This window comes from Mastomys coucha, unplaced genomic scaffold (genome assembly GCF_008632895.1).
Source record: "Mastomys coucha isolate ucsf_1 unplaced genomic scaffold, UCSF_Mcou_1 pScaffold16, whole genome shotgun sequence".
In the NCBI taxonomy this organism is placed as follows: Eukaryota; Metazoa; Chordata; class Mammalia; order Rodentia; family Muridae; genus Mastomys; species Mastomys coucha.
In genome coordinates, this window is record NW_022196898.1 from 77,313,953 (window position 1) to 77,325,688 (window position 11,736).

Below are 11,736 nucleotides of genomic sequence, written 5' to 3' on the forward strand. Positions count from 1 at the left end.
CTGCTTGGGTCTGGGTAGCAAAGATGGAATACAGGTTTTAGTAAGTAATGACTCAGGAGTATTGGAGGGGAGGTGTTAGCTATGTGGAAGTTTGAGAGAGGCTCAGCCATTGTGTTCTTTAAGGCATATTAAAATAGAAGGCCGTGTGTGTGTGTGTGTGTGTGTGTGTGTGTGTGTGTGTGTGTGTGCGCGTGTGTGCGTGTCTTTCATTCGAGAATTCAGAGCATTTTGGTGGGTGGTGAGGAATGCACATTGCTGCCGGCAGGGAAATTTGAGTAGAGCTAATTAATTAGTGCTTCATATACTAACCTTTATTCTCATTTAGTCCCAACAATCCTGTGAGGAAGGCAGTATTGTTATTATTATTTCCATTTTAGAGGTGAAGAAGCTGAAGCACAGAAGGGCTAAAACCTTGACCAACATCACATAGTATTGGAGAATATATATATATATGTATATATGTATATATACACACACACACATATATATGTGTGTATGTATTTTTTTACTTATTCACTTATATCCTATTCATTGCCCCCCTCTTAGTCATTGAACCCAGGTACCACAGAATGCCATAAATATGGGACAGAGCACACAGTCCTGGAGTACTCAAAGAGTACCTTCCAGCCCATCACAGGGTGCTAAGAGCTGCCTAGCACAGACTGGAATGTGTCATGGGTTTGTGTAACTGGAGGACAGATTGAGATAAAATGAGGCTTGTGAAAGCAGAGCCAGCAATAAGAGGAGATAAGACCAGAAAGTGACTTGCATGGGTACCATATGTGGTGGCCACCAAGGTGATGTGTTGAATCTCGGCACAAGAGGGACCAGCAGTAAGGGACATACAGGCTGAAGGTTTCCGACTGTGAGTACCTTCCGGATCTACCTCAGCTTCGGGGACTGTGAGCTGACTTCGTTTGACCCTCAAGGAGCCTGTCTGCCATTGAGAGCTTGAAGGAAAGTGGTTTACAGTTTCCAGAAAGGAAAAGAAAGATCCTTGTTGTGGAATGGCAGAAATGTTAGTGGCATTGTCGTCGGGGGCGAGCATGGAGAGTAAAGCAACACATGCTTATGTTGCAGAACGTACTCTACTTATCTACTTTAGGGACTACCCATGCAGAACACAGAGCTGATGCTGGAGACAGAGCTTCTTGCAACTGATGGAGGCTGCAACCGAGGGACCATTCAATGTAAAATAACCAAAGACGTTGGGCTCATTCCCAGCCTCTCCAAAATTACCAGACTAAGAAAGGCATTTAGAGCAAAACAACCCACGGTAAGACTTTGAAAGTCTTAGAGGGGCCCCAAGGTGGTTCTTTAGAACATGCAGTGGGATAAAGGTCTCCTTAGAGATGCTTTGTCTCTAGGGGACAAAGGTTTCCCCAGAGATGCTGTTCTCTAACCAACAGCTGCCCTGCAAGCTTTAGACAAGGGCTGGCCTTAGAGATCTGGAGTTACAGCTTTTGCTGATGGTCTGGGATCCGAGCTGAGAAGAAAATGAAGAACTGTGATGTAAGGAATTCTAAGAGTGCTTGGACGCAGAACTGCCCATTTGTAGGGTGTGTGTTTTCTCTTCTGCCTGCCAGTATTGTAACAGCAGGTCACAGGGGCTCGTTTTCCTGCCAAGACTGGTTACTTTTTAATCTCCTATTTGAGCAGTTTGTTTTTCTCCTATGAATAACCTTGAATCCTTTCCACTTACATTAAATCCTGTGAATCTATGACTAATTCTCTAATGCTAATTTGTACTCTTTTGAATATTGGTTTCTTCACCTGGTTGCATGCTATAAGCAGAATTCTTGATTTATTTATTATTTTTGTTTTTCTTTCTTATGTTGAATAACTAACTTTGGGTATGAAACTTAGTAACTAGGCTGAAATTCTAATTCTAGAAAGCTCCACAACATTAGATAGATGCAACAACCTCTCTCAGAATGTATATAAGGGCAGCTACTCAGCCATGGATTTACATAAATGTTAATTTACTAATCCATGTAAATTACCTGACAAAGGATGATTTGTATAAAAAAATCTGTAAACATTAACCATCCTTCTTAAACATAATAAACCCATTGTTGATATAGTCAAAGTTTCAAATTATGAGTAAGCAATAAATAACACAGAAATGTCATTGGTCTACATAGACTCTCTCTTCTCTAATCCACACTTTCTTGCTATTGACAGAGGTTAAACTGTAAGATCAGCACATTTCTAGCAGCAAATGAATACAATCAAGTTTCAACCTTACTTCATTCCTAGATGGCTGGATATTCATTCACTGTTGTAAATACCAGCTGGTTGGACATACTAAGTATGGTGTGGAAAATGAATGGAAATGGGGAGGAAATGTCATCTTCACTAGCCCTACTATGTGTGGGTTCCAAACAGGGCTAGGAAGCCTGATGGAGCAGCCTTCTGAGCCCCTTCTTCCTCATCTGTAGGAGGAGAAAACTGAGAAATCTCCAGAGCTCCCTCACTCCAGAAATAACATTTTGTCAGTCTATAAAATAGCAATAATAATCACAGATTGGAAGAAATTTAAGGTTGATCAGCAAATTAGCACTACAAACAGTTAACCACCAGTCCAAAGCAGAATAGTATGGTAGAATGTCAGGTCTGTAACATTTTTAATCTCTCGGTTGAGGTATAAAAGGTGCCTATTCATAAAATCACCTTAGGCCAGGTGTGGTGGCATACACTTTTAATCCCAATACTCAGGAGATAAAGGAAGATAGATCTCACTATGAGTTCAACACTAGCCTGGTCTATATAGCAAGTTCTAGACCATGAGACCCTGTCTTTAGTTAATGAATCGGTTTTAATAAATATTAGTTAAGTGATTCACTAGATTTAAAGTAAAAACAGCAGGCCTCTCAGGACAGAGTTTGGCAATCACGGAGTAATATATTCCAAGAGCGGATGTCCGCCAACCTAGTCATGATACCCAGCAAAGCTGTCTCCCACCACTGATGGATGAAGAGATCTTCCAATTTAAACACAAACACAATTTACAACCACTGAGCAATACTGAAGAAGACATCTGAAGGAATCCTAACCATATAATAGGAGAAAAGAAATCCTTACACACGAGAGATAGAAAAGAATGCACTTAACCAGAAGAAAGGAGATTTCAAATAAATTAAATATTATGATTTGGTAAACCAGAAAAACCTCTAAAACAGTGGTTCTCAACATATGGACCATGACCCCTTTGACAAACTCTATCTCCAAACACATTTACAGTTATGAATTAGAAGCAAAAATAATTTTACTGTTAGGGGTCATCACAACATGAAGAACATGTATTAAAGGGTCACAGCGTTAGGAAGGTTGAGAACCACTGTTCTAAAATGATCCTTCTGCATCAGTCTGTACAAATACCATTCCAAAACAAATCCAACACCTCTCATATAAGACCTGAAGCTATGAATCTACCGGAGGAAGCTTGTCAAGATACAGGCATAAACAATGAATTTCTGAATAAAATTCCAACACCTCAAAATGTAATAGCAAGAGCTGGCAAGCAGAATGCATCAAATTAAAAGGCTCTGCACAGCACAGGAAGCAGTTAGCAATTATTAGCAATTAGCAACAACAACAACAACAACAACAAAAGCTGGCGGAATGAGGGAAAATTCCTACCCAGCCATTTACCCAACATGGGATTAAAAACCAGAACTCACGAAGAACTCAAAGAATTAAACAGCACAAGCAAAAATAATCTGATAAGTAAGCCAGCAAATGATCTGATAAATAAGCCAGCAAATGATCTGAACAGACACTTTTCAGAGAAGTATAAATGGTCAGTAAACATACAAAAGTATGTAATAGCATTAGTCATCATGGAAATGCAGATTGAAATTGATATTCCATCTCACTGCAGTCAGAATGACTAATACTAAGAAACCAAAGAACTTTAAGAGGTAGCCCTGGGGATGGAAGCCTTACCTAGCTTGCCCACCATGCTTGCCACCCCAAGTTCAATTCCCAGTATGTGGAATGATGGAAGAGAAGAAGTGAGGGAGAAAGGGGAGGGGAGGTGTGGTGGTTTGAATAGGAACATAGACTCATGTGTTTGAATGCCTGACCTATAGGAAGTGGCACTGTTAGGAGGTGTGGCCTTATTGGAGTGGATGTGGCCATCTTGGAGGAAATGTATTACTGTGGAGGTGGGCTTTGAAGTTTCCTATGTTCAATGTTCAAGCCATGACCAATAGATCAAAGTAACCATTTTCTTTTTTTTTTTTTTACTTTGAAATTATTTTTATTGGATATTTTCTATATTTACATTTCAAATGTTATCCTCTTTCCCAGTCCCCCTGAAAACCCCTATCCCACCCCCCTTACCCCTGCTTCTATGAGGGTGTTCTCCCACCCATCCACTCATTCCAGCCTTCCCCCCCACACACATTCCCCTACACAGCGGCCTTGAGCCTTCACAGGACCAACGACCTCTTCTCCCATTGATGCCTAACAAGGCCATCCTCTGCTACATATGCAGCTGGAGCCATGGGCCCCTCCATGTGTACTCTTTGGTTGGTAGTTTAGTCCCTGGGAGCTCTGGGAGGCTCTGGTTGGTTAATTATTGTTGTTCTTCCTATGGGGTTGAAAACCCCTTCAGCTCCTTCAGTCCTTTCCCTAACTCCTCCATTGGGGACCCCATGCTCAGTCTAATGGTTGGCTGTGAGCATCCACCTCTGTACTTGTCAGGCTCTGACAGAGGTGGGCTTTGAGGTATCCTATGTTCAAGCCATGCCCAATAGCTCAAAGTCACCATTTTCTATAACAGTTAATGTGTGCAGAATACTTTCCTTTGAGGATTCCTTGATTGGTTATGCTGGATTTTTTTTTTTTCACTAACACTTTCCCACATGGCAAATACTGCATTTGTCAAGTACTACAAAAGCACCAAAATTTTACCCCAATTCAAGATGAGTTTGCCCAACATTTTACTTATTTTTCCCCCAACTGGGAACCAAGCCTTGAGAAACTTCAGTCAACCTCGGCAGGCTGGCTTGTCCGGATCTTTGACTGGAAATCACAGCTTCGGAGGAAATAGTTTTCTCAGCTCTACTGGAAGCGAACGCACCTGACTTTTGCTCTGGGGGGAGTCTTATCTCTAACATCCAAAGGTTTTTCTTTAACAAAAATCTTCACCAACATATCGCAGAATAAACGAGAGCATCGCTCCCCACCTGTGCTCACAGACATCTGGAAAGTGGAGCACAGGAAACTGCTGGATGAGAACACTAAATAACAACCTGGGATTCTCTCAACGGTGTGAGGTGAGTAACGGCAGAGTGGCCCTTCCTCTAAAGAAAGGAAGTCTAAGGTTACACAACTGGGCAGGCAGGATTTGAACTCAAGTGTCCGGATCTTAAAGCATTCAGCAGGCTACCTTGTTGTGACACACCATGCTCTGCTCTTTGTTATCTTGGGAAGATGGTGAATCTTTTTTTTTTTCCTGATTCCACACCAAAGGAGGCTAAAGCACAAAGAGATTACCTCTTTGATTTCTTAAGTCTCTTAGAGTCCTGACTAACCCCACATTTCTTTAGCCTCCTAATCTAATAAGCCTTCTAGCACAGAGCTCATCTCTGTCACCTAAAAACACCCACACCACTGGATGGTGGCTCTAAGTGTTAATAGCTGTAAGGTAAACTTCAAAAGCAACAACAGCTGTCTACACAAGGAAATATTCAAGAATTAGAACATAATTGGTTCCATTCATACTTTAAAAACAATTATCAAAATGTGTCAGCTATGAAAAAAATTAAAAATCAACCCTACCAGTTACCTATAAAAAATATATAAACCAAGAGGAAAGATGTTTTTAATTCCTCAAAACCATGAAGCCTATCTGTTCCAATCTTGAAATATCTAGGATCAAAGGTGCAGATTTTAAGATATGAATCAAAGAGAGTTCTAGATAGAATTGACCTCCATTCGTTCACCTGTGTTTCTCCTCGTGGGGACAAAGGTACAAGAAATTGCTACGGTTAAACTATTCCTCACATTCTTTGAAAGGAATACATAAGCCACAGTGAGAGTGATTTGCATTAATTACTTCATGGCTGTTCTTGGAGGCCACTGATTGCTCCTTTATTCATGCTCAGAGAAAAATTCAGTATTTTTCATACATCAGAATAGTTAGATTAAATTGGCTATTTCTGTGTGTATTTGCGAAGTCAAAAATAGATCCTTATACAAAGGTTGCTATGCAAACTGTAACCCTTCAGGACAAGGCTGAGACTTCCTTTAGCTTTGTGGAGACTGCAGTGTGTAGCCATGCAATGAGAAAGGAAAGCCTCGTCGACAAACGATAGCTGGCTTTGCACTTATGCAGAGACTCTTCTGAGGTGAGTCATAGCCATACGCAGGGGACGTAATGCTAAAAACTCAATGCTAAAGACTCGGCCTATAAAGAAAGCAGAGTCTCTCTGTAATCTTGTGGTGCGGAGATATTTCTTACAGTGTTCCCAGGAGGCTCTAAGAGTAAAATAATAAGTCACATGTCATCAAATTTTAAATATTTCTTACCAAATACACTATGTAGAAATGAATGGGTCAGCCAGAATTAAAGTGTTTATAATTCAATAATTGATTAAAGAGAATATCCAGTTATAAAGACCAATAGAAAATGACCCTTATAAACAGGCAAAAGACCTGGAGTTCATGGAGGATTACGTACAAATGGCTGGGGAGAGAAATGGCAACCTGGCTGACATCGTTGGTCACTAAGACAAAGCTAAATGATTCAGCTACTTGATTGGTCTGCTGACTCCCCAGAAGAGCTGAAATGAAGGCTCAACATCATGAAGTATTCCGGAGGACACAGAACAACTAGGCTGTCTGTCACACAGGGCCAGGGCAAGGCATAGAGCTACGTACCTGCGTTGGAAGACTAGCAGCTTCTTTAAAACCTACACACTCAGCCATTCTTTAACATAGCAATGTTAACCTTAGGAACTTACGCAAGAGAAATAAAAATATACACCATATACACTACATAAAAATGAATGAAACCATTTTGTGGAAGTATTTAAATTTGTATGAGAGTATTTAAATTGGAAAGAGTGAAGGTGCCCAATCAGAGAAAGGCTGAACAGCTGGTTCCTACCGTGAAGTTCTGCAATAAGGCAACCCTGACAGGTGACGTGAATGTCAGCCTTGGAATGGGTCAGCCTCAGAAACACGCTCCTGAGTGACAGAAGCCAAGCACCAGCCTGTGTGTAGCATGCTAGAGTAGGTGATGCAAGTCAACATAGCAGCTCCACAATATGAGACAATCTTTGGTGACTGGACAAGAGAGCAAAAGCATGGCCATTTTAAGTGATGGAATCATCTCCATCTTGACGAAGGTATCATTTTCAAGGGCACGTTTTTGTAAGAATTTACCAAATTGTATACTTCAGATCTTGCATTTCACAATGTACAAACTATGTGTTAGTTTAAACCTTCCATTAAAACAAAATAGCCTGATATAGCTGTCTCTTGAGAGGCTCTGCCAGTGCCTGACAAATACAGAGGCGGATGCTCTCAGCCAACCATTGGACTGAGTTCAGGGTCCCCAGTGGAGGAGCTAGAGAAAGGACAGAAGGGGCTGAAGAGGTTTGCAGCCCCATTGGAGGAACAACAATAAGAACCATCCAGACCCCTCAGAGCTCCCATGGACTAAACCACCAACTAAGGAGTACATACACATGGAGGGACCCATGGCTCCAGCCACATATGTAGCAGGGGGTGGCCTTGTTGGACATCAATGAGAGGAGAGGCCCTTGGTCTTGTAAAGGCTCAATGCCCCAGTGTAGGGGAATGCCAGGGCGGGGAGGCAGGAGTGGGTGGATGGGAGAGTAACCTCATAGAAGCAGGGGGAGGGGGGATAAAATAGGGGGTTTTCAGAGGGAAAACCAAGAAAGGGGATAACATTTGAAATGTAAATAAAGAAAATATCTAAAAGAAAAAAAGAAAAACAAAACAAAACATAAAAAACAAAAGATGTCTTTGGAGATAAATGATAAATTTGAGACTCGATTCTGCCTCCTTCCCAGCTATAAGAGAGCAGGTGATAATTACAGACTCACGCCCCAGACTGTTGTGACCTGGCAAACAGTCAGGGTATAACCATAGACATGGGGGTGGGGGGTGGGGCGGGAGAGGGGAAATGGTTGTAAATTAAGGCCTTTAGGGAATTCTGTGAAAACACTTGGGCTGCCACTGCCCTTCGGGCAAATTCCATTAACTATGTTTACACGTGAGCAAATTTGGGTACCAATTAAAAAAAATACCAAATAAACATTCGGTACCCTCTCCAACTCTTAGGTTTTCCCTCTAAGGTTAAACAGTAGATGTCCTTACATATATGCCTGTGTAAAGATCTGGAAAATCTACCAGTATTATAATTTTAAACTTGAATTCCATGACTCTAGTTTGGGGTTTTATCCATACATTAAAATATTCTAAGTTGGTGTTTTTACTCGCCTCGATCAGAGAGAGAAACTTAAAGTTTGTTTCTACTTTCTCTCTTTTAATTAAAGACACAATCTGAAAAGCTCATCCAAGCGAGTATACATTCCACACCACTTCACAGAGAAATGGGAGCAGGCATGGATCCTGGTCCTAGACTCCTCCCCCAGCTTCCCCATTGGTGTGGTGAGTGAATCAGAGCAAGTGGCTTGATTGTGCCTCCTATCTTCATCTGTAATTGATTATAAATGTTCCTTACCACACGTATAACCCAAGACCGGAAGAAAGAGCGTATGTGGAATCTCCAACTTTCTCTTCCAAGATAGGGTCTTTCCGTGTAGCCCTGGCTGGCCTGTAACTCCCTCTGTAGAGAGACTTAATAAAAGCTGGGGTACCCTGCCCACCACTGAAGGACCTAGACAGATGCTGAAAACGGAGCAGAGCAGCAGAGAGTAACTGTGTGTACATTGGTGTGATCATATGAGTGCAGCAGGCTGGTAAACTTTCTCAGGTCAAGAGCAGCTTTCTCGTCATGCTTTCTACATGCTCACATGCACATACGTGCACTCACATGCACATCCATTACACATTACAGGAAACACAGTTTAGCAGGTGTAGATTAACTGAGTTTAGGGGGTAGAGTCTAGCTCCGTGATATATGCTTACATATTTAGCAGGTGCAAGACCCCAGGTTAGATCCTCAGTGACACACACACACACACACACACACACACCTTTAAAACTATCCATAACAAGGCACCTATAGATAAAATGCCTAGAATCTTTCAAACTTACCAAGAATAATTCTTCTTGGTGGAAGGTCCAGGCTTCTAGAAGGTGTCATGGCTAAGTGAGACCAGCTGTCCAGGAAATCTGGTGGCAGTGTGGTCAGTCTGTTGCTTGACAAATCCAAGCAGGTGAGGTTCCTCAGATATCTGACCGCCTCATTTGGCACACTGGTTATTCGGTTATTGTGTAAGTCCAGCGTCCTAAGGTGGGGCATGTCCAGCAGAGATACCCAGGGGAAAGCGTTCAGAGAATTCCCATCCAAACGCAACTCGTGCAGTTGTTTCAGGTTATAAAAGCTACTGGTTTCTATGCTGGCCACTGAGTTGTAAGTCAGCCAGAGGTACTGCAGCTCCACCAGGTAGTAGAAGGCCTCCGCAGGGATCCCGCGGACCACCGTCTTCTCTATGCGAAGCTTCACCGTGTCCACAGGGAAGTTTGTCGGGACTTCATTCATATCCAGGTCGTTACACAACACTGACCTGTTGTCACAAGAGCAACACAAGAAGATGTACTCTCTGTGACTCACTTTGAAATAATGTTTTATATGAAACATACATGTCTTTCGTTCCCTACTGGTTTTTTACATAATATTTGCTTAGTCTGGAAAACCTATTTATCACTAGAGTCAACATCACGTCACTATCACCACCACCATCACCATCTTCATCATCTCCTTCCTCACCATTATCACAATATGGTAACCATTTGACTGAACCATACAAAATGGCCATTCTCATAGTTAAAATTGATCACATATGAGCAACTTCAATGGTGTCGATGAATATTTATAGAGGTTTTTCTATGCTAGGCTTTAATAACACTGGTCACATCCATTTCTTTATTAGTCACCACAGCTTTCCAAAAAGGCACATAGTGGGTAACAGAATAGGGAAAGCTGAGCTCTTCCTCCCACCTTCTCTGTGGCCAGGGACTACTGCCTCACCCGACTCATGGTCCTACTGTCACGTTGTTGTCTTAGGGTTGACTTAAGTAAAATTCTATGTCTTCCTGGCATGTACGTTCTCAGCATTTGCAGCTGTTACCACAACTGATTAAACATCTGAAATAACCTGTGCCCACCAATGGTAGACCATGTCTCCCCGCCGACCAGCCCATAAGATACTACAGAACGGCCTCTCCAACCTACTTCTCTCCAACACCCAAGTGAATCTCTTTAAAAGATGACCAATGTTAAAAGAATCTGCTCAAAACCATAAATTGGGGCTTGGGATGTACCTCCGTTATCAAGTGTTTCCCTAGCACGCTCCCATCCCTTTGTCAGTACAGCATAAAACAGTCATGGCGCACACCTGTAGGCATGTCAGTCAGGAGACAGAGGAGGATCAGCCAGTCAAGGTATCCTGGGGCATTGGAAATTCCAGGCTAGTCCAGACTACATGTGATCCTATCATTAAAATAAAATAAAATAAAATAAAATAAAATAAAATAATCCTTTTATGAGAGAACCACTTATGGAGGTGAAGGCAGATGTCCATGCATTTCTTTCTGCTGAAGAAATAGATCAGAAGCCAAGCATATTCCTTTTGGCAGTCCTTGAACAAGTCATTCTCTGAGCTTGTGTGTTAGCACAACTAAAATAGAGTAGAAAAAGAACCCGTCCCGAGGATAGGTTTAAATATGAGGATTCTCAAATCTCAGATTCGTTCTGGTCTCGAAACTACCTATTTATCCCCCGCACCCATCTGAATTGCTCAACATGGATAAGCAGTTTTGAAAAGAAAACAATGTCCAAATTATGATTCGTAACAATAGAATGACCGTCAGGGTAACAGTTCCCAGCAAGCCCATGAATTTAATACGGCTAGCCCATAATGCCCACAGGGGCAAGCAGGGTGAAGCCACAGGTCCCTTGCCTGTGGCACACACTTTCTGTTGCTTTAGAAGACCACGGGGAACCTCGGACTGTCTCTGGGGTGCGTCTATCACAAACCTCCATGTCACTTCTCACCAGAATGATGGCAGCGTCCACTCCTCAGGTAAGCATTCAATTCGCTGTCACAGGAAGAAGCTGGAGCCACACCTGGATTGGCCCAGTGACTGTGTCAGGGGTACTGAGGCCCAGGGACACTCAGTCACTTGTCCCTGTGCAGTTTTGTTTTCTCACGTACACATGACAGGTATTTGAGATAGAATCCTTCGAGAGGTCTCATCGGACAGAATGTCCCGTGGCTTTTGTAGAACCCACCATCACGGGCCCACCACGGAGAAGACATTTTGTCAATGTTCTTAGAGATTCCTTGGCCTGGTCATCAAGTACTGTAAATCTTTGGGATAACAGGTGCTAACCTGTGTTGTTTTCATTGTGTCTTACTGTCTCAAAAAGGGTAGCAGAGTTGGCTAAATAAGAACATTCACAAATAAAATTTAATTGTAGCATTATCAACATCAAAATCACCACCACCATCACCACCACCACCATCACCACCATCACCACCACCACCACCACCACCACCACCACCA

The 11,736-nt window shown here is 42.3% G+C and overlaps 1 protein-coding gene and 1 long non-coding RNA gene across 2 annotated transcripts in view; one reads left to right on the forward strand and one right to left on the reverse strand.

Moving 5' to 3' along the window:
- Window positions 1-11,736, reverse strand: part of Lrit3 (leucine rich repeat, Ig-like and transmembrane domains 3) — a 16,816-nt gene that overhangs the window by 3,824 nt on the left and 1,256 nt on the right. Inside the window, exon 2 of the mRNA XM_031375474.1 lies at window positions 9,262-9,734. Within this exon, the coding sequence (XP_031231334.1) occupies window positions 9,262-9,734 (473 nt within the window). The remainder of the gene's footprint in view (window positions 1-9,261; window positions 9,735-11,736) is intronic.
- Window positions 48-2,083, forward strand: LOC116093777. The gene is made up of 2 exons (XR_004119840.1): window positions 48-1,018; window positions 1,106-2,083. It is a non-coding gene; the product is annotated as an uncharacterized LOC116093777 (long non-coding RNA).